Consider the following 24,281-nt stretch of genomic DNA (forward strand, 5'->3'; position numbering starts at 1 on the left):
AGCAATATCATGGGGGACACCAGAAATGGGCTTCACACATTGTGCCCATGTGGGGAATCGAACCCGGGTCTTCGGCGTGACGAGCCAACGCTTTAACCACTAGGCTACCCCACCGCCCCTAGAAATAATCAGAACCAGACAAGCCAATGGTTGATATAATGAGCATTGCCCTATGCTGTGTATGTACAGTGACACTCATTTCAAGTCACCAAGTCACCAAGTCTGACCAATCAATCCATGTTGTCCCTTTTTATAATAGTGAGTGAGTGAGTGAGTGAGTATGGTTTTACGCCGCTTTTAGCAATATTCCAGGGGACATCAGAAAAGGGATTCACACATTGTACCCATATGGGGAATCAAACCCGGGTCTTCTGCGTGATGAACGAATGCTTTAACCACTAGGCTAACCACCGACTCCCTTTATAGAATAAGGGAATTACTGGGGCCCTATTCTTAACCCAGGGAAGTAACTGTGCCATACCGTTGGTGGTATCCTCCAAAGAATCGAACATCATATTTTCCGCCTAAAACCTTTATTACTTTTGCTGGCCAGAAACTAAAGCCTTTCTGCTTAGCATACACAAGTTCATGGGCAGGATTCTGAAACATTCATTTGGAAAATTATTCATGCATTCAACAAGTGACAGTTCATATTGTCACTTCCATTTCAGGAAATAATACATTTCTGAAAATAATCTCCCACAAAAACTTCAACAATATCAAGGAAACTTAACTAAACCTGTAGAGGTTTCCAATTCTTTGAAGAGAATCGTCCTAGGGGTACATATATGCATTTTCTGTGGATGAAAATGTCATGTGATAGTTGTATCAATGTTTTAATAAAAATATTGTACAATAAATAAAAATCTTTTTTATCTATTATACGGCCCCCACCACGTGGAGTTACCTCCCTGCTACCCATGCGCAGCCAACCAGGTAAGAATTGACGAGAGGGAGGTGGGTGGCCCTACCCCAAGGACGATTCTCTTCAAAGAATTGGAAACCTCTACAGATTTAGCTAATTCTTTTTCATAGAGATCGTCCTTGGGGTACATATATGCATTAACGCAGACTCCCAAAGACCGGAGGCGGGGGAGGAGGGAATTCTGTCAAAGTACACATAAATAGCGATCGTTAGGAAGAATGTAACAGACGCCACAACACTCACCTGTCACGTGTCCCGAAGCTTCCGCGAGAGGCATGATGGGAGGGTAACCGACAGGGAGGAACGTACTGACATCCGACCTCACAGGTTAAGCAAAGCATGTCGCACACAGTGCGAAAGTAAAAAACCCCATCCACATCGTGAATTTATTAAAGAGCACTGTAAGGGGGAAAACCAACTCACAACCGACTATTATCTCATGAGAGATATCAAAAGTAGTTAGATATGATAACAGTGGATATATCAATTATACACAATTGAAAGCAGCGTCATCTGTCCAAATAACCAAGACTCACTCGGTCAGTGGCAGGACACTGTCCACTGGAAAGAACAGAACGGCCAAAACGCGCTCGATCACGAGAATGTGTATCGAGCTGATAGTGCCTGATAAAAGTGCTAGGCCTGCTCCAAATAGCGGCAGAGCATATCTCTTCAATGGGCAGTGCCAATGCAAAAGCCTTTGAAGTGGCCACTGCCCTGACTAAGTGAGCCTTCAACCCCTCAGGGGGAGGCTTGCCCTTAGCCTGACAAGCAGCACAAATGACCGATACAAGCCAGCGAGATAGGGTCTGTTTGCTAGCCGGCATGCCAGCCTTCCCGCCACCGTAACAGCAGAACAGATGGGTACCCGTATGGATCCCTTGTGTTCGTTTGATATAGACCTTGAGGGTCTTACGGACATCCAGTGGTCGAGTGCTCGTTGCAGAGGTCCCCGTTGTGGAAGGCTGGGTAAGAGTAGGAGTTCGATAGGAGCTGTCACATGGAAAGTGTGATCGATCTTCGGACGGTAAGTATCCGGGAGGCGAATACTGACACCATCTGGATGGAAGACAGTCAGCGCCGGGTCTGCTGACATAGCATGTAAGTCGCCAACCCTTTGCCCAGATGTTACCGCCACCAGAAATACGGCCTTCCATGTTAACAGCTGAATGGAAATAGCCGATAGACGTGAGAACGTAGGACCGGACAGCCAATCTAGCACGATTGACAAATCCCAAGGTGGGCTGGTTCGCCTGACAGCAGGTCGAACCCGATCCATGCCAGCTAAAAAGCGCTGCATAAGAGGGAGCTGCCCCAGACGAGCACCATCGACAGGGGTGTGGAAAGTGGAAATAGCGGTGGAGTAGCCACGAATGGTCGAAGCCGCCAAGCCTTCTTCCATACAAGCTTGCAGAAACTCCAATACTCGGACTAAATCCGCAGAAAAGAGATCTGCAATCCCCCTATCTGAACACCAGCGCGCATAGCGGGACCACCTATCCTCATAAACGTTTGTGGAATCCCGCCTCCAAGCCAGAATTGTGTCTGTAACTGCTGCAGGAATTTCGCGTGCTTCAAGGCTAGACCTGACAGAGGCCATGCCACCTACTGAATGCTTGGATTTGGGTATGGCGCGCCGTTCTGAGTGAGAAAGTACCGAACTGGCTGGGTTGACAGCTGGGAGAAGACATGGAGAATGAGTGGCAGAAACGCCCACAGCACCTTGCCCGTCCAATCCAGCAGGAAGGTGTCGGAAGCCAACGTCCTCTGGTCTGGTATTCGAGTGCAGAACACGGGTATCTGATTCGTCCCGCCGGACGCAAACACTGAAACAGATCCACCTGGAACGATCTGTACAACTGGGAGATAACTCCGAACATCTGCCGGTCGAGCATCCACTCATGCGGGACCAGGATCCGGCAAGAGAGAACGTCTGCTCGCACGTTCTCCAGCCCCGGGAGAATCACCTGACAGTCGTACTGGTCGCACCAGAGGAGAAATTCCCACGTCTCCCGAAGGAGCGCTAGGGACACCGTGCCGCCTTGCTTCAGGATGTACGTCATGGCCGTACAGTTGTCCAACTGAAGACGAACCACCTGGCCCTGAACATGCTCCCGGAAGTGCTCGAAAACCAACCGCACAGCTCTCAGTTCTAAGACATTGATGTGAAGGCAGGCCTCGACTTCGGACCAGAGTCCGGACACAGACAGACTGCCCAGAACACACATCCCCACCCCCCACCCCGTGAGGGACGCATTGGTTTGATCTGTAAGAGATGGCGTCGGGATTTTCAAAGGGAACCCCTTGGAGAGATGAAGGTGAGGAGACAACCACCCGGGGACTGTGAGGCACTTCTCCAGGTCCTCCGAGTGAGCCCACAGACTCGCCAAAGCTTGCTGTATAGGGTGCATCCTCAACCGCGCCCGCCACACGACAGAGATAGTTGCTGCCATATGACCCAGTAGACGGAGCCAAGTCCACGCTGGTGCCTGGGGCCAGGAGAGGAACGAAGACACCATCTCCCATACTCTGGTGACCCGGTCGGGCGACAAAGAGACAAGACCCTTGTGAGTTGTGAACCGCGCACCAAGAAAAACCAAGTCATGGGTGGGTACCAGGTCGGATTTCTTGAGGTTTATGATCCACCCAAGTCAAACTAGAATGTCTATCACCGTGTGGGTAGAATCTAGGCTCGCTGGCTGAGTTAGAGCAACCAGTCGTTTAGGTAGGGGTAACAACGCCTTCCTTGCGACCTTGCGAGGGTAGCTGGCACTAACATGAGCTTGGTGAACATCCTGGGGGCAGTGGATATGCCGAAGGGGAGCACCGTGAATTGGTAACACATCCCGTCGTAAGAGAACCGGAGGTACTGCTTGAACGAGGCATGAATTGGCACATGTAGATACGCATTCTTTAGGTCGATCGACGTAAGCCAATCGCCGGGCTGAACAGAGGAGATCACCGAGCGAAGTGTCTCCATCTTTAAGGATGGAACCTATCACATGCGATTCAACCCTTTGAGGTTGAGAATGGGACGGACCCGGCGTCCTTCTTCGGAACGAGGAAGTACGTGGAATAAAACCCCGCCAATTCCTCGCCCGGTTGTATGTGCTCTATTGCGGACTTGTCCAGCAAAGCCTGAACTTTGTCGCGCAGTATACCCGCCTTGACTGGACATGACGGCACCTGAGTGCGCCTTATGCCGGTGAACTCTGGCGGGCCTCGCTTCATCAGTGGTAGATGTCCGACACTGACGGTAGATAGCACCCAAGTGTTGCTGGTAGCCTTCTCCCACTCCGGTAGGAATAGAGAGAGGTGGCCTCCCACTGGGACATGTGGTAAGAGTGTGTGAGTGGCCCCCTGCAGATGAACTGGCTGGGACGGACCCACGGCGACAGCCCCAACAACCGGCACAAAGAACAGAGAATCATCCCCCAGCTGATACCTCTTAACGAGTTCGGGTAGATCGAACCGGAAGCGAGAACCAACCAGGATGGGATCCATCACATCCTGCACCAGGGAAGGCAATATACGGAGCTGTGTCTGAGAGGGCTGCCTAGGGGCAAACGCCTCACCCGGAAGGCAGAACTCAGTCGAGTCCGAGCGACATGTCGGCACCGCGGCTTCGGGAATATACTCGGCAATACGTTGCCTAACCTCCCGGAAAGCCGACGAAAAACAGAAAGTACCCTCCGACTCCTCGACCTGCCCAACCTCCATAGACTCCGCACCTGAGCCTGAGTCAGAATTCGGATCTCCACGTGAAGAGGAGCCGAACCCCGACCCGGTGGGAGGCCGAGCCACAGACGCCGCAGGAAGGGAAGAGCCGAAGGGACTCTCAGCTCCGGACACCGACACAACACTCGAACCCTGGTCCCGAGACACGTGAGGAAGGCCCGGGCAGAACCGGCTCCTCCGCTCTCATGGGGTGGGGTGGCGCAGGAACCGGAGCCCCAGGAATCCTCAACGGACCCTGTACCAACACAGAGAGAGGGACTGGGAGCGAACCCTCTCCCTCCGGGGCAGCTGAGGCGTCTGGACCCGAAGCCAAAGGCAAAGGATCGACAGACGCCTCCAGGCCAAGGGATCGAGCCGAGCTCGGCGATCCCACCCTGGACTCTCGGTTCCCCGATCAGAGTGGGCGAGGAACTCCTGACAGAGACCTCCAACAGACTCGTGAACGAGGGACTTCACGGAGTCCATATGCTGCTGAAACAATTGTGTGATAAGTGAGATATCAAAACCACTGGATGGAGACGGAGAGTGCGACCTATGCGAAGTAGACATAGATTGAGTTTGTTTAGCCTTTTTGGCCTTGGACGGGGGAACCTCCTGGGTCAAGTCCCCTCCCGCCTCATGCAATTCCTCATAAAATAGGAAGTCAGCTGCCCATGCACAACTCACAGATGTCAGGGTTATGCCCTACCTTCTCAGCATAAGAATTTGTCATGCTTATCAGAATGGGGAATATTTTGCCCGCAGGCAGCACACCCGAAAACGCCTGAAAGCAAACATGCAAGCATGTAGCTAACGGAGTAACACAACAGCATAAATATACACATACAAAACATTGAAAATTATGTGAATGCGACAACGCGACATGAAATACTTGGTTAATAACGCAATATTACAACCACGTGGCACGCTAAACTTCCCGCCATGGAATAGCAACACGTGCGTAAACCACAGGAAAGCTAGCGTAAAAGGTTAATACAAAGTCACATAAATGAGAAATAACAGACTGCCAAGTCCATAAAATGTTTCTCAAAACGAATAAAGACCATACATACAGTTGTTGAAGTCTCAGACATTCTTCGACAAGAAGTAAATAAGCTAGTAACTCTCGGGTAAATAACGCGTTGGAATGCTACAGTGACAGCAGAAGGAATGGTGATACGGGCCTAGGTGCTTACCAGAGTGTTCAGTTCAGAACCGGCGCTCGCATCTAATGCCTCCATGAAGCACTCGCGATCGCCCTGAACGGACGCTGGCTTGGGTTACAATAAACCATTCGTGAACGACTCGTGTTGTTCGGGACAAGCCGTAATAGCTTCTTTATTATATTCTTAAGGGTGAAAAATGTAAATATTGGTGAAAATAAAAATGGTATTGTCATTTTTCACTGAGTAGAATATCACTTTGCCTGGAACTACTAAACGCGAACCACGAAATCTATGTCTCGATCATTTATAAACAATGATCAAAATATAATAAATAGAATATTTTGTTAATATTGTCAATGGTTACGTAACTCGTGAACATATCAACTTTTTCAGACCACTCGATGACATATACATTTTATTTGACAACATTAACAAAATATCCTCCATGTCTTCTTTTTGGAGGTTACGGAAAGGGGCGAGTGGTGACGAATGACATTAAACATGATCGCCATCTTGGTTCGCTTGGCGAGGCAGCTGTGAGAATGATTTGCGTGCACGCGGGCACTCGAGCGGGCACAGGCGTTCAGGATCGAGCGCTCGCTAGCGTTCGCGGGCACTCGCGGTTCTGAACACGCCTCTGGTTGGCTGCGCATGCGTAGCAGGGAGGTAACTCCACGTGGTGGGGGCCCTATAATAAATAAAAAAGATTTTTATTTATGGTACAATATTTTTATTAAAACATTGATACAACTGTCACGACATTTTCAGTCGCAGAAAATGCATATATGTACCCCAAGGACGATCTCTATGAAAAGAATACAGAAGTCAATAGGTTTCAACACAACTCGATTAAAAAATATTTAAAAAGACCCAACATGTTTTGAGATATGAATATTGGAACAAGTCTCAATTATTAATTGCTTGAGTACATGTTATATCATTCATCAGTTATAGTGTAGATATCAGGTATGATGATATGGTAGGAGGAAGTTATGCAGGTTTTACATGAATTACACTTTGTTGGAACCTATGTGCACAGATATTGGTGCTGACAAACCAAGAAATATGATCAGGGGAATTCAGAGAATGAGAGTCACAATCAGGGCGATTCAGGGAATGAGAGTCACAATCAGGGCAATTCAGAGAATGAGAGTCACAATCAGGGCAATTCAAAGAATCACAGCCACAATCAGGGCAATTCAGGGAATGAGAGTCACAATCAGGGCAATTCAAAGAATCACAGCCACAATCAGGGCGATTCAGGGAATGAGAGTCACAATCAGGGCAAGTCAGAGAATCCCAGCCACAATCAGGGCGATTCAGGGAATGAGAGTCACAATCAGGGCAATTCTAGGAACTGAACGCACTATTAGTATTAAAGGATTCTGGGCTAGGTTGGAGAAGCAACTTGATGGGCAAGCTGCAGTGCCCAAGAGGACTGGCCAGCCATTTGCCCCATTGTAGCAGGTTCAGATATAATGATAAACAACATAAATAACGGTACTGTGAACTGGGGTAAAGTTTGGAAGGTTAGACAGGTACAATTTACAGAAATCATTATGCGACTGATACTTACACATGGCTGACAAAACCAGTTTGGAGGTTTGGCATTTGATAAATAATAACAATTAGGACACTGCTGAATTTCATCCAACTGAAAAACAAGCAAAACATAATTAAAGCTTCAACCTTGAATTTGCTTAAAGAAAATGATGAAGGGAGGGAGGGATAATAAACAATCAATGGTGGCATATGATTCAGAATACAATGAACAGGTGACAAATCAGATGATGTGAGTTGTCTACTTTCCATGGAGCTGAGAATGAAAATCAACTGCACACAAACCCACTGACCAGGGTAATAACGGTTTTGCTGTTTGTGCTACATATGAATGGAGCTAAGCTGTAGTTTCTGTGTAAGAAGACACAAATATAATGCAGAGCGCAAGGCATTCTTAATTATCAAGTCTTATCCATTACTAGATATTAATATATACCCAGGAACTGTTCACACCCAAACCTTAATGTTTAGGGCTGGTTTGAATGACATGATGCTACAAACATATCATTAAGCAAGCAGTGAAATCACCGGTACTCATCAAAGGGGTTGTACAGGGCAATTCCGCCAACTTGTGTCACTGACAACACAGAACTGGTGTGGGATAACCATACCAATTCCATGAACATGTTGAACTGTATTTCACAGTTACTGTTTTTCAGTGATGCCAGTCTTCCATGTTTATTACTTTTGTGACACCCACGTGTAAGGTCTTGGAGCTGACAAATGAAGAAACCTTGTTTGGGTAAATCTGGCGCAATAACAGGTATATGTTGTAACTAAGGGACATAACTCTGCACAACAAACTACACTGTGTATGACTTGGCCACCTGTACTCTTAGTATAGGTACTTAGGGTGACTTTTAAATGACTACACATTATAATGGTGATGGGCTACTTACATCATATTTACAATCTCTTATCATTATTCTGGCAAGTTCAGCCATTCCACCTTTTTCATCTGTAAACAAACAGAAAGGCTGATTATATATTTATGCTAACCTGAAGCAAAAACTTCACAACATCTGAAAAACCCCTGAACAAATATCTGTGATAACATCTTCCAATAATCTGTGATAACATCTTCCAATAATTTGGCCAAGTTGAAAATGGAAATACGCTACTTTAGAAAATCGTTCTTCAAAATGACCAGGCAATTATTTAGTAGTCTCTCATTCCTCATTTGAGTCATCTTTTACCACAAGGATATGGTTCTGGATACCTCTGTCTACCGAGTCTCCATTAGAAACAGAGTGGGTTTTTCTCCCACACTGCTTTGAAGAATATTTCATTAACAGTATGTCTGACTGACTGACTGACTGAGTTTTAGTTTTACGCCGCTTTCAGCAATATTCCAGCAATATCACAGCGGGGGACACCAGAAATGGGCTTAACACATTGTGCCCATGTGGGGAATCAAACCCGGGTCTTCGGCGTGACGAGCCAACGCTTTAACCACTAGGCTACCCCACCGCCCCCATTAACAGTATGTCAGCATAACACGCCAAGAAGGATGCAACCAACACTGCATGTTAAGCTTACTTAATGAGGGAATATTTTGTTCATTTTCTGCTATATGTCAGAAAAGTAAAGGTATTGGATATTGGAAATGGTCTTCACTATTTTGTTTCCATGTTAGGTGACTTTTGCCCCATATTAAAACATATTTCAACTCACCTCCATATAATAGAAAGACATTATGAAGCACGTTTTGGGCATCTGCTAGGAACTCCTCAAGGCACTTGTATTTTTTGGCCTGAACCTTGGTTTCCATGGTGTTGAGATCCATGGGCATGTAGAGGAAACGGTTAAACTCCTCTGTGTGGCCAATTCGATGTAGTTCTCTTGTCTGCAACAGTTAGCTGTACTACTGTAGTTTGTGAACAGTGGGGAAAGGCCACACATGCTCAAGAAGCATTACTGGAGTGACATATAGCACGTTGTATACACATTTACATTCAAGAAACAGCTTAATCAGCTTAAAATGTTTCCTAAAATAAGTCCATGCAAAACTTCATATAAAGGTCCGTCCCCTATTCTCGCGGGTTTCCTATTCTCGCGGTAAATGCGTTTTCCGCCAAAATCGCCAATGCGCGACACTTAGCGGTTGTTTACATCACCGACTGGTAACTAGGAAGTGGACCAAGTCAGTGAATGATCAAAATCTTGCTGTGTCACGAATATTGGGGAGTTTATACCAACTTTGACATATCATTACTTTTTCCCGCCCTTTCCGGCAGGATGACTCTTACATACACTCAATAACGTTAATTCCTGGTAATACCGCGAGAATAGGTGAAGCCTCATTTCGTCAATGGCGGATGGCATTGTTTATCACCGGGCACACGACTGGTAATTCACCTCATGGATCCAGCAGCTGATAGATGCAGATGTTAGAGGAGAAGGCCCTTCATTTAATAACAACAAGCATTCATACGATAAGAATTGTTTGTGTTATTTTTTCAGCCGATATCGGTAAGTACCCCGAGAATAGGAAACGCCTTCCTATAACTACAGTCACCAACATTCATCAATATTCCAGCTATAAGAAGGGATATAAATAATCAATTCTGGACAAGACAGATCTATTGTCCATAATATTACATCCAACATCATCAGCGCATGATGACATGCAATCAACCAAGATGAACCACCCAGTCACTTGTCTGACCATCCAGCCACTTATTCTGATCACGAAGTCACTTATTTTGACAACCCAGTAACTTGCCTGACCACCCAGTCACTTGTCTGACCACCCAGTCACTTGTTTGACCACCCAGTCACTTGTCTGGCCACCAAGTCACTTGTCTGACCACCCAGTCACTTATTCTGACCAGTCACTTGTCTGACCAGTCACTTAGTCACTTGTCTGACCACCCAGTCACTTAGTCACTTGTCTGACCACCCAGTCACTTGTCTCACCACCAAGTCACTTGTCTGGCCACCAAGTCACTTGTCTGACCAACCAGTCACTTAGTCACTTGTCTGACCACCCAGTCACTTGTCTGACCACCCAGTCACTTGTCTGACCACCCAGTCACTTAGTCACTTGTCTGACCACCCAGTCACTTAGTCACTTGTCTGGCCACCCAGTCACTTGTCTCACCACCCAGTCACTTAGTCACTTGTCTCACCACCCAGTCACTTGTTTGACCACCCAGTCACTTGTCTGGCCACCAAGTCACTTGTCTGACCATCCAGTCACTTATTCTGACCACAGTCACTTGTCTGACCACAGTCACTTAGTCACTTGTGTGACCACCCAGTCACTTAGTCACTTGTCTGGCCACCAAGTCACTTAGTCACTTGTGTGACCACCTAGTCACTTAGTCACTTGTCTGACCATCCAGTCACTTAGTCACTTGTGTGACCACCTAGTCACTTAGTCACTTGTCTGACCACCCAGTCACTTGTCTGACCACCCAGTCACTTGTTTGACCACCCAGTCACTTGTCTGACCACCAAGTCACTTGTCTGACCACCAAGTCACTTGTCTGACCACCCAGGCCCTTGTCTGACCACCCAGGCACTTATTCTGACCACAAAATCACTTGTCTGACCATCCAGTCACTTATTATGACCACCCAGTCACTTATTCCGACCACCCAGTCACTTGTCTGACCACCCAGTCACTTGTCTGACCACCCAGTAACTTGTCTGACCACCCAGTCACTTGTCTGACCACCCAGTCACTTGTCTGACCACCCAGTCACTTAGTCACTTGTCTCACCACCCAGTCACTTAGTCACTTGTCTCACCACCCAGTCACTTGTCTGGCCACCAAGTCACTTGTCTGACCATCCAGTCACTTATTCTGACCACAGTCACTTGTCTGACCACAGTCACTTAGTCACTTGTGTGACCACCCAGTCACTTAGTCACTTGTCTGGCCACCAAGTCACTTGTCTGACCATCCAGTCACTTAGTCACTTGTGTGACCACCTAGTCACTTAGTCACTTGTCTGACCACCCAGTCACTTGTCTGACCACCCAGTCACTTGTTTGACCACCCAGTCACTTGTCTGACCACCCAGTCACTTGTCTGACCACCCAGTCACTTATTCTGACCACAGTCACTTGTCTGACCACAAAGTCACTTGTCTGACCACCAAGTCACTTGTCTGACCACCCAGGCCCTTGTCTGACCACCCAGGCACTTATTCTGACCACAAAATCACTTGTCTGACCATCCAGTCACTTATTCTGACCACCCAGTCACTTATTCCGACCACCCAGTCACTTGTCTGACCACCCAGTCACTTGTCTGACCACCCAGTAACTTGTCTGACTACCCAGTCACTTGTCTGACCACCCAGTAACTTGACTGACCACCCAGTCACTTGTCTGACCATAAAGTCACTTGACTGACCACCCAGGCACTTATTCTGACCAAGTCACTTGTCTGACCACCCAGTCACTTATTCTGACCACCCAGTAACTTGTCTGACCACACAGTCACTTGTCTGACCATAAAGTCACTTGACTGACCACCCAGGCACTTATTCTGACCGAGTCACTTGTCTGACCACCCAGTCACTTATTCTGACCACCCAGTAACTTGTCTGACCACCCAGTAACTTGTCTGACCATACAGTAACTTAGTCTGACCACCCAGTCACTTGTCTCACCACCCAGTCACTTGTTTGACCACCCAGTCACTTGTCTGACCACCCAGTCACTTGTCTGACCACACAGTAACTTAGTCTGACCACCCAGTAACTTGTCTGACCACTCACTTAGTCTGACCACCCAGTCACTTATTCTGACCACCCAGTCACTTAGTCTGACCACAAAGTCACTTGTCTGACCACCCAGTAACTTGTCTGACCACAAAATCACTTGTCTGACCACAAAATCACTTGTCTGACCACCCAGTAACTTGTCTGACCACAAAATCACTTGTCTGACCACAAAATCACTTGTCTGACTATACAGTCACTTAGTCTGACCACTGAGTCACTTAGTCTGACCAATTGGTCACTTATTCTGACCGATAGGTCAGTTTGTTGAACCACGTCAATTAGTCTGACCACCAAATCACTCACTGTCTAACCAGTAAGTCCATTTGGTCACTTCTTACTATAAGCAAAGGTTACCTGAAACATATTGAAACTGCAATCCCCACAAGGTGAGGTGAGGTGAAATTGGGTTTTACGTCGTACTTGAGAATATTTCGCTCATATGACGACGTGCATGCGTGTGTATGTGTAAGTGCGACTGCTTGTACTAGCCCAGACTGAAGCTGGTTTTATAGTGCTAGCCCACTGAGATACCATGCCGCAATGAAGCATGAATACCCCACTCAGACACATTATACTGACTCCGAGCCGACCAGTCCTTGTTGTACCCATTAATGCCAAACGCCAAGGAGGTACCAACAAGTACCATATTTTAACGTCTTTTGGTATGACGCGGTCGGGGATCGAACCCGCGACCTTCCGCTTTCCAGGCGGACGTTCTAACCACTACACCACGGAGGCAGTCAATCCCCACAAGGATAAATTTTGCTGAGGTAAGACTAACTAACGGCGTTTGGCTTACCTTCTCTTTGAGACGTAGCACAGTGTAGCTCAGTAAAGTGTTGAGCAGCTTCTTTTTGATTTTGTTTCTCTTTTTACCTGCCTGGAAAAATGACGACAACATAAATATCTCATACACCCTCAAAAAATGAATAGCTTACTCTGCTCAAACTGCTACATGAACATAATAAAATCTCTCTGCTACCATACATGTCAGCTGTAGCAATCACATCTACAACTCTGTATAACTGGTAAGGACTGAGAGACTGTGAGAGTTGTTTTTATCACACCGTAATATTTACTTCCTTTGACATTACACCAATATATAGTCTATTCTTAGTTTGATCTTATTTACCACCAATAATTTCTTCAAAATGACATGCTCTGTTTGTAAGGATTTGGTATTGAAAACCTACAGGTATGATGATTTACATTTAAATTTAAATGGCAAACCCAAAATTCTTAATCCTGATACGGAATGTGTCACTGTCTGTTCAGACATAATACTGCAATCCCAATATAAGCACAAGCAAATGACCAAATATCCCCACCTTTGTATGCTAAAAGGTACACCATGATCTCCCATCATGCATTCATAATATGATTTAGAACCGTTAGATGTTACCAGCCAGCTCCTACCATAATGTCACCACTGTAAATTCAAAACACGACACAAACAAAACATGTGGCTACCTGTAATTGGTAGCTAATATTCAGAAATGAAGGCCTTCCTTTTTTTGTTGTTGCTAGGTTTACACATCTGCAGATCATAACACTAATTTTAAAAATTTAAATAAACAATAAAATAAAATCAGAATGACAAGGATTTAATTTTACCACTTTGAAAATAGAAATGACAATAAAAAGAAACCGTCAGATATTACACATATAATCTCTTTATGTTCATAAGCACTCAAACCAGGGCTTAACTAAAAAACAATATCACTCACTGATCCAAATCACATTTGAAGATGATTTGAAAGATTCTGTACAATTATTTTTATAAAACAATCAAACTGACCAAATTCAGTTTACTTTTACTCTATCAAACTACATAAAACAAACAAAACAAAATGTCTGGCCCAGTGAACATTAGTTACCACAAGGTACCACAAACTACATGTGCAGAGGTTCCCTGTCATATAGACAGAACAATATCTGTACACATCATCTAGAGGTATTGCTTACAAAACACAGCAACCAGCCAGTAAACACCTACTTAGTCTGACCACCAAGACTAATATTTCATTTCTAGGGCACTGAACATAACTCCCACTTGACAAGGACTACTTCACCACTATACAGGCAAGTGCAAATGTGCAGTTATTGGTGATAAATAGAATGATGGTTAGTAAACAATCATAATGTAAATATATTTCTCAAAGAAACTGCAGCAATGCATTTGAAGAAACCATGGCAAAGTCATGAAGATGGTGTATATTGAGGGGCAGTTTTGACAGACCAGTAAGGGCATGCAAAGTAGATGAGCTGGGTGAATGGCTGTTGGAGGAAGTGCATATGGTTGCAAAGTACTCTGTTCCCAATGGCTAATACTTTGTTGGAGGAATTATGTTTAACACTTGAATTTCATAATACATAATGAAGCATTAAGGAGATTTGTAATAACCATTTTTACCATAGGTAAGTCATTTCCTTGCTTGATATATCTATGTCCTACTGTTATTTTATTTTACCTTAAGTAATTCATTTCTATGTTTGAAATATCCATGTTCTACTGTTATTTTACCGCAAGGAATTCATTTCCATGTTTGAAATATCTATGTCCTACTGTTATTATATTTTACTATACTTAAGTCATTTCCATGCTTGAAATATCCATGTTCTACTGTCGTTTTGTTACTAATGTAAGGGCGGACTCACAGGGTCGGCCTGTTGAATGGATATGCCGAATTTGACAGAGTCATATCGTTCAAGTGATTAATCGAATTCAACAACAAGTACAAATCGACTGCTCGAACCCGCATCGATTGTGTCACAAGTTCTTTAATGAGATGGTTGCATACTGAACTCTGTGCATGTTCATGACGGAGAATCCAATCTTTCGTCCAACAACTTCTCTTTTTCTTTGCTTGGGCATTGCCGTTTTCTTCACATAGTATTGCGCAGCAGATAACTGCTACTGAGTGAGCTGCAGACATTTTGATACCATGGAAACAAAATACTGCGAGATATCATGAGATCAGCAGATCGAATCGTGGTGAGAAGTAGTCGAGCATGTTCATTACAACCACCGAACATGTTACACAATGTATGAAAATTGGCAGGTTGTTATGATGTGCCAACCCATGTGTGTCGCAGCCTTTATCCACATTTGAAGTATATGTTCCTCTGTCACTTCCTATTACTGTTACTAAGTCATACCCATGTTTGTAACTTTGTTCTACTGCCATGCCATTAATAAGTCATACATGCTTGCAGCTGTTTCTTAATACCATTAGTAAGCCATTTCCATGTTTTAAAATCTATGTTTTACCATATTTTTCTCCATACAAACTATCATGATGATGATATTATCAGATGAAAACAATATTTGTCAGGAGTTGTGAGAAAAAATAAAAGACAAGATTTAGTGTGCTTTTACAGAACAATATTTAGAAAATTGAGATTTAGCCATTGTTTCAAGCATTGCAATTGTTGGTGAATACAATGCAGTGTTTGAAGTGTACGAAGTTACTGGCATAACCGTTATGTAAAAGGTGATGAATTCAGGAGGTTGATAAATCTTGTCATTTCAAACAAAGGAACTAATCTCATAGAATCCAGGACTCCCCTGACTTCAAACACTGCACTCATGGTATAATATGTGTGTATATTTTCAAAGGGGTTTATACATTAAAGTTAGTACCAAATTTGACAATCCCAAAACACAACCAGCTAAACTTCACATGAACAAAATGACAGACAGGGACAGACAAGACTATAGCAAATGGAAACAAGGCATTGCAAATATTTCACATTACCTCAGTCTCCTGTTGCAAAGAAAACAAGAGGTTAATAGTTTAGATAAAACAAAAACATGCAAGATAATAAGATTCACATCACAGGTTTGTGGAACATTATTTCACCTGGACTTGAAAATAGCATTTGAGAGGAGTGAGCATTGTAAGAACTAGGTTAGGCTTTTATGTGGATTTGCTTATGAATATGAAACAATACATATGTATAAATGTATATATAAACACAAGTGCCAATGTCCATAGCAGGCATACATTAACTTCCATTTCAAATCAGCTTCTCCTGTCATAAAGTACATCATAGTATTAGGAGGCAAATAAGTATGCTATTTTGTGGTGCTTTGCAGTATCTTCTAGCTGATGGCTAGAGACACCAAGAACACGCTATCCACATTGTCAAGCAGATATTATTTTTTGATCATCAAACAGTATTTTCACTTGCTCTTTCAAATTTGATAATCCTTTAAATTTTGGATTTTTTTCTGCCTGTTTGGAGATCAAATCATGTTCTTTCTCATCAAACCCACCCTCCCCCCAAATTCTAATTAATTAAATTAATTCCATCTTTAGTTTTCACCACTTGCTTCAACATGGCTGAAACAATGACGATGAGCATACTGTGATGTTAAACTTCTCTTCACCATGTTCACCCTGGGCTTGAACATAGTTACCACTGTATTAGAAGTGAGTGAGTTTGGTTTTACGCCACTTTTAGCAATATTCCAGCGATATCAGATATGGGCTTCACACATTGTACCCATGTGGGGAATCTAACCCGGGTCTTTGGTGTGATGAGCTGACTCTTTTACCACTATGCTACCCCACCGCCTCCTCTGTATGAGGAAGATGCAGGGGACAATTAGCAATGTGATTAAGCATATGGGTGGGAGTCAAGTTTTAGCAAATGACTAAAATAAAGATCTGATTTGAAATCACTGGCATATTGTATCATGTAGGACATTTCATACAGCTCTCAAAATATATGATACAGTACAACACACTGACAGGACATTGGCACTTATCAAATAATCACGCTGTTCATTAATTTAGATATTTGTTACAGGAGCTGTAACAAATAAGGTACATCACGTACAGAGTTGCATAAACGACATCCTATCAACATGACAAAGTTCAACTTAATATCTTACATAGTATCTTATCAAAGATAAGAAAATCACTTCATTTTGTTTGAAATCCAAATTTTGTAATTGAGCAAAAGAAACTGATCAAGTTATCGGTTAGTACCAGAAATTCATACTGATCATCTTTAGCAATTTGATCCATAAAAGTAAGAAACCTAAAAATATTAAAAACAATCTGTTTGTGGTTATGGATTAAGAAAAGCAATTTGACACTTGATACGGTCTGCAAGACCTTACAGCTTTCCATGACTTTGCTGCTCACCTTGCAGACTGAGCAGCAGAATTTGGTGCCTGATGCATCCTCCCTTGTACAGATTGGATGAAAGACCCTCCAGCAGTCGGTACACATGACCACCTCCCCTGGCTGGTGACACTCGAAGCAGTACCAGTCGTGGTCATTTTCCTGAAACAGTCAATGCTCTTCTCATACAAATGTGACCCGTGAAGATCCAGGTCAGAATTGGTCTTCAGCAACCAGTGCTTGTCATAAGAGGTGACTAACAGGATCGGGTGGTCAGGCTCCCTGAATTGATTGATACATGTCATCATAACATATGTTATATTTGCAGGGCTCGATTTAAGAGATGTGACCCTACTTGCACCATGTGCAACTTAAGATAAAAACCTAGTTGCACCAGCCAAATTAAAGTTGCACTGCTTTTATTGCAATATGTAATGAAAGAAAAATGCTATTGAATCATTTACATGTTTTATTCAGAAGTGTACCCACTCAAAAACTGAACTAGGTTGCACTTTGTAATACTCGGTTGCACCAGTGCAAGTAACAAAGCACTAAATTGAGCCCTGATTTGGGATTACACTTTCTTAGTAAAGTAACGTTCTAGTACATTTGTTGGATCGAGTCCCATCCGGGATTCGAACCCACACCCTCTGAGTCAGGCACCAAAAGCCAGCACACAAAGACATGTCATTGTATCCCAATTGCATAGATTGATGGTCATGCTGTTGATCACTGGATTATCTGGACCAGACTCGATTATTTACAGACTGCTGCCATATAGCTGGAATATTGTGGAGTTAAACAACAACCCACCCCGGGGGCCCAACTCATACAAATGTGAGTGAGCAAGTAAGTTTTTACGCCATTTTCAGCAATATTCTAGCAATATCATGTGGGGTACACCAGAAATGGGCTTCACACATTGTACTCATGTGAGGAACTGAATGCTTTAACCACTGGTTTACCCCAGCTAACAATTTAAAAGATATCTTCAGGATATGTTTTTTTAACAACTTGGTTACGAAGCAAAATGTATTAAAACTCCTTTGTTCTAGACATTTTGTGTAAAATGCCTGACCTTGCAAAATAACTGAGATTGAAAACGCATTTTGATAAGGCCTAAAAAATATTTTGTTGTGGTTCCGATTACCCGACCGACCCTTGATTTCTGGTGCCGACCCTATTTTTTTAAGAGGAATGAATAAAATATGCTTGCAGATACCATTATTTTTTCACCGGCACCAACAGATATTGGTCATTCTGATAGAGAAAGTCCATATGACGGCCGCAAGCTTGATTGAATAAACAATTACACATTAATAAATGTGTTATTAGTTTGTACTTTACTTCTAAAAAAGTAGCTGTGCAAAAAATATATTCCGACCTACCTACCCTTAATTTTAAAGAGGTGTAATCGGAACCACAACATTTTTTTTATTTGGCCTATTTGACATTTTGATAGAATGTCCAGGCAAACTTTTGTAAAATCATGAACAAATCCTAATTCTATTAGCCTGAGGGAAAATTACTCTCTTCATACAATTTGAACATGAACATTGTCATTCATAACACGTTCTGCTACCAATACAGTGTTCACGAATGGTGTTTCAAGGTAACAGGACATTGGGTCCTGCAAGTTTCAGATGTCTGTCTGACCCATTGAAAATTCACAGGACCCATAGAATAAAATTAAACATACATTTCAGATTTAACATTTCTTATAATTGGCATTGAAATTATTAACAAACATAAGATATATAAATAGCAAACAAGTGTCACATGTCACATATAACAACTTAAGTCAAAGTCATTGTGAAATATGCAGTCAGACACTGGGGCCGGTGGGTTGTAGACTTCTATCGGACCATTGGCAAATCTGCCGGACTTGTTATTGTGGGGAGGATGAACGATTATCTCCCTTGTTCTACATACAAACATGTCATGTGTGGCTTCACTGCATGAGCTAGCTGTATATATAATCCAGCAATGCAGACATGCAGACTTTCTAGTCCCGTCGACTACATGTATGTCTAAACCTGATTCTGGCTTAGATGTTTGGTCAAAGAGTTCTACGACTTGCAATAGAATTGCAGAAGTTACGGAGGCCTTAAAAAACACCAATGGGCAGTCATTGTCCGTAGGTAAGAGAAAGTCTGAAAATGCCTTCAGGTATTGGCAGAGTCAAAAGACATGTGGCGCCAGAGTAAACTCAGCAGTTGGAGGTAATTTGTATCGGGACAGCAACCCTGGAAATATGAAGCACTGTTATTATTTCAAGTGTTATCATTAACTTTAAAAAATTGTGTCTAATTTACTACATGATGAAAAAATGTTTTTACCTCTTCTTGGTCATCATCTGTTGGAATTCTAAATCCTTCTTGTTCCAGCCCTGTTTTGGATCCTTTACAACCGACTGCTGTATAAGACAGCAAGAGGCCATCTTTGACCACATAGCTGAGCTGTTGAACGGTCTCCCCATACTGCATATCATTTTCCCTCTGCATGTAGCGAGTTAGACGGTCTATGTTGGGGATCTGTTTTTGCTGGCGAATGTATGCCACAGCCGTCAGCAGCTGCTGGGAACATCGCACTGTTGATTGCCGTCTCTTCACCGTGCGGACCATGCTGAATTCGTCATTTAATGAACGCAACTGCAACCTAAATTAAAATCATCTATAACAAATTCTGAAAAAAGGTATCTTGAACGTATCATGATAACACCAAAAACAAAAAGGTATGGGAAATGCTTGGGCATATATTTGGCACTATTCATATTCCATGATCCAAATGCAAAAGCTAGAGTTGGGATAGTCCATCCAACATTAACATCACTAATTCTAAGGCTCGAAGAAACAAACAGACAAAGGGGGTATTTAGCAATACTTTATATTGTTTCTTGCAATGTATCTAGTTCTAATTGTACTTTTGGTAAGCTAAACAGATTCTAGAGGCCCAACAAGTATGTAACAACATGGTAAAATTACTGAAAAGGTTACACTGCAAATGTGAAATAACAAATTAAAATGTGGGCTGTACTGGAAGATTTGGTACACTGTCTGACATCTGCCAGATTTCTAACAAGCCAAACAACAAAATATTCAATGTTTGACTCTTTCTTGAAGTTACTGAAGAAATCCGAAATATGGACATGATGGAGTATTCTCCTTTTACCCAATCGATCTATTACTTCAGAAATGTGCGGACAACAATCTAATGATGAATACATACGTTTTAACGATAAGGCGTTGTATATAGTATCATCATATCCAAACGTGTAACATAAACATCTCATAAAATAGTAAAAATAATGTTCAGCGTCTTCCACAAGTTTGAACTGTTTATTCAAATCTGTGCAGTTTAAAGGCCATAAGATGCAATGACAGCGTGCAGCCTCCTCACACACCAGACGATACAGTACAATTATAATGCCTGTACAGGTTATTTTGAAAAACAGAACTGAACAAGCGCGCATAATAACGCCCGAAAGCTCAATTATTATACAGTTATGCATTTCCAAACAAGCACCTGCGAGCAACAGGCAAGCAATTTGACAGGTGTGTTCATGCACAATACTATCTTAAAATAACAATATAATAACCGCATTAATTCGTAATTTAATTGGGTTTAAAGAATGCTGCATCTAGCAAGAAAATAACGGCTTGATTGACATACTTTTAGATTAATATTCCCGTTTTCGGAGTCCCATCCGGCATGAAAACAAGCAACATGGCCGATAACAATACGTCATGCACATAAACTGCAACGTCACAAATCACCCAGTTACAAGCGCAAAGCGTGATGACGAATTACACATATCGTCTACATGGGAAGTCGGTCACAGAACTTATATACCTGCAATCAAAATTTTTGGCAACATTCGATCGCATAGGTTGCCGGGGTGAACTACTGGAGCAGGAACTACACAATGCCTAGAATTATCGAGTGTGTGCCGAATTTCTCCGAAGGGAGAAGCAAGGAGGTAAGACATTCTTTTTTGATGACTAAGTTGTCAATAATCCACACATCGAAACACATTTTTTTAACTTTTCGAGTTTCACTCCCCTTTCTGCGTAAGTGTCTTAGGTTTATTTGGGTTGTACTCCTGTCTATAAAACACGCGATGCAAGTGATAGACTTATGACACGTTTGATTACCGAAAAATGACACTGTTGCATGTTCCTGCAAAACTGTCAACATAACATCACTATGGTCACCGATCTTAATCAGATTATTGACCCATTTTAATTCCTGGATAAACAGATTTATATGTTAGACCACTTTTATAATTACAGTTACTGGATGTGTTTTTATGTTTTTGTTAAAAATGGCAAAACCGATCGCAACTGGAAAGTTCATGATACAGCATGTTTACAGTTTCTACGCCAGTCAGACTGACATATCTAATTCAGTGCTAGATAAGAAATGATAAGGTGTCATGATTGCAGTGCTGCGATTCAAAGTATATTCTAACATGCTTGTTATATTTTGAAAGCAGATCCACAAAACAGTTACAAACACACAAATCAGCTGATATACTGTGATAAATATACTTCTGAGACAACAAAAACTTCAATTTTTTTCGAATAATTTATTTATGCATGTAGCCATTGTATATATTACATTGGAACGAAGAACCAAACTACTGAATCTTTCAACTGCATCACACTTGATTTTCCAATTTTGATATCAATGCATTATACTTGATATTCCCTTTACAGTATCCATGGTAACAAAATGTAACAAATGTGTGATGACTCACAATGCTGCCAATCCATACTGGCTGTGTAACCCAGCCAGATAGTGAAATGTACTTACTTTTAGGGACCGTTCATAATTAATATGTTTAAAATTATGCTTAGAAATTATGGGAAAGGGAGGAGGGGGGGTCATTGATTTTGTACATGACATGCAAGGGGTCACTTATTTTGTACATATTTTTTTTTGGGTGGGGGGTCATTCACATTGTACATCATCAGCTTCTCCATAAAAATTATCACCACCCCACTTAGCCATAAATTATGAACGGTCCCTTACAACATGGATATAAGCATATTTGTTATTTAGCTTGTAGGCTACTTCATGCTCTAATTGGACCAAGTTAATTACTCTCTATTTATGGATTGTATGTGTCTAAGAATCAATCAGTGCATATTGACATGCTTATATGTCTGTTCAGTGGCTGTGCCTTCACAAATTTGCCTTCTGACTTTGTTCTGTCTATGAAATGGTCTTGTTTCTTCTTTGTTGGTACTATGGTAGGGAAGACATGTTTTATTAGGTGAACAAAGTCACCACACCTTAAGCTATCAATTAGTTGGTAAAGATTCATTTCGTTTTTAGAAGAGTTTAGAGCATGTGCACCTATTTAGCAAAATCGCTGATATTCTCAGCTAGTTTGTGAACACCACAGCCAGCAATATACTGGTGATTTGTAAATAATCAAGTCTGGACCAGACAATCCAATGACTGAGTCAGCTCAGGGGCCAATTGGTGAGAAATCTTATAGCAGTAAAATACTAATTTGTAAGTCATTAGGAACTGTCTCCATCATGATAAGATATTTCCATTTTTCTGCACAGTAAATAGACTATTGTCCATACTGAATCATGATATTAATAAACCTTTGATGCTCTTTAGTTCTAGGTTTGCAACACATTTCACTGTTAATGAATGAAAACCCAATGAATGTTTGTAGTTGAGTGCTGGTCGGAAATGGTTTGATGAGACCAAAACTGGCGTTCTATTTGTCCACCCATTAGCATCTTAAGTTTCTGAAATTATCAACTTGTATATTCTTTTAGCTATTTTAGGCATAAATATTACAGGAACAGCTATGTTATATTTGTGAAAGGTAATTTAATTTTGATTTCTTTGTCCAATTTTTTTAACATTGGTCAGTTTTGTTAATCAGCTGACCAAAAAGATTGCTGAACGTTGCTTTGAGATTAACAATACAAGTTCTATGCAAGCCCCCTTTATTTCGAACAGTATTCTAGTTATATAAGTTATAATGTGTTACAGTTTGATGTGGCAGTAAAGTTTAAAGTCAGATGTTGAACTCAGATGTATACCACTTTTGTGAAACCCACAAGCAAGGTTATGGTACAGGCAAACCCCAATTATGATTGGTTTTGAACAGGATTCAAACTCATGCTGAATCGTTTGTGTTGAAGGGATGCAGAATGTCAGTGCCTTAAGCGAGCAGGTGACCTTTGCCCCCTGCTGGGGGGGTGGGGGGTTAGAATGCTATTTCCTTGTTTGATTGAGGAAATAGGGTGATGTCCTCTGCCATAAGGAGCCCTCGTTTATTTCAAACACTGTCAATACTGTATTTCCTCATTTGACAGTATCCTCCCGATTCAGCTGAGCTGTGTTCCAGCATATATAAGGGGTGGTGGGGTAGCATAGTGGTTAAAGCTTTCGCTTGCCATGCTGAAGACCCGGGTTTGATTCCCCACATGGTTACAATATGTGAAGCCCATTTCTGGTGTCCCCACCATGATATTGCTGGAATATTGCTAAAAGCGATGTAAAACTATACTCACTCACTCCAGCATATATGAAACCCAAGCTTTTACTGTATCTTAGTCTATCTACAATGAGTCACTTTATCTCAGACTCCACAGCTAGTATCTGTAACCTGCTGCTAGGCCTAGGGAACATCAGTACATCTAACGCAGACTTACCACATTATCTGTGATTGCAGTTTTAAAACCACTTCCACAGAGCTGAGAGTCTCAGGGTTAGCAGTCATTAAGTTATCCTGCAACTGACCCATATTTCTAATATTCTTTCATGGATCTTAGTAAGGCAGGAATATGTCCAGGGTTATGAAATATCTATCCCCTGAAGGTCAATATAATGGAAATAAATATGGTATTTTAAAAAAATATGAGTTCTTTTAACAAAGACAATGTATATTTAGAATGTATTTTATTTTGCAGTAATATAAAACCAAGCATAAGAGAACAAGAAGAAAATGTGTCCTTATTTTTCCTCAAATCAAACCTATTTTAACATTGTGTTTTGAGATTGCATT

The 24,281-nt window shown here is 42.3% G+C and overlaps 2 protein-coding genes across 7 annotated transcripts in view; one reads left to right on the forward strand and one right to left on the reverse strand.

Moving 5' to 3' along the window:
- Positions 1–20,981, reverse strand: part of LOC124288043 (zinc finger MYND domain-containing protein 11-like) — a 43,488-nt gene extending 22,507 nt beyond the window's left edge. For 4 of the 5 annotated variants that reach the window (XM_046724610.1, XM_046724609.1, XM_046724608.1 and 1 more), the window contains exons 1-9: positions 20,915–20,981; positions 19,582–19,900; positions 17,264–17,404; positions 15,866–15,874; positions 12,907–12,987; positions 9,043–9,214; positions 8,268–8,326; positions 7,385–7,462; positions 482–600 (exon numbers count right to left, since the gene is read on the reverse strand). In XM_046724610.1, the coding sequence (XP_046580566.1) occupies positions 482–600; positions 7,385–7,462; positions 8,268–8,326; positions 9,043–9,214; positions 12,907–12,987; positions 15,866–15,874; positions 17,264–17,404; positions 19,582–19,866 (944 nt within the window). In that variant the 5' untranslated portion in view covers positions 19,867–19,900; positions 20,915–20,981. The remainder of the gene's footprint in view (positions 1–481; positions 601–7,384; positions 7,463–8,267; positions 8,327–9,042; positions 9,215–12,906; positions 12,988–15,865; positions 15,875–17,263; positions 17,405–19,581; positions 19,901–20,914) is intronic. The other variant, XM_046724607.1, reaches the window with a different exon arrangement.
- Positions 20,982–21,055: 74 nt separating this feature from the next.
- LOC124287997 (formimidoyltransferase-cyclodeaminase-like) overlaps positions 21,056–24,281 on the forward strand; it is a 33,250-nt gene continuing 30,024 nt past the window's right edge. For both annotated transcript variants that reach the window (XM_046724508.1, XM_046724507.1), the window contains exon 1: positions 21,056–21,221. In XM_046724508.1, coding sequence (XP_046580464.1) covers positions 21,168–21,221 — 54 coding nt within the window. In that variant the 5' untranslated portion in view covers positions 21,056–21,167. The remainder of the gene's footprint in view (positions 21,222–24,281) is intronic.

The sequence above is a fragment of the Haliotis rubra genome, unplaced genomic scaffold, assembly GCF_003918875.1.
Source record: "Haliotis rubra isolate DU_JTF1 unplaced genomic scaffold, ASM391887v1 Scf41, whole genome shotgun sequence".
NCBI classification, from domain to species: Eukaryota; Metazoa; Mollusca; class Gastropoda; order Lepetellida; family Haliotidae; genus Haliotis; species Haliotis rubra.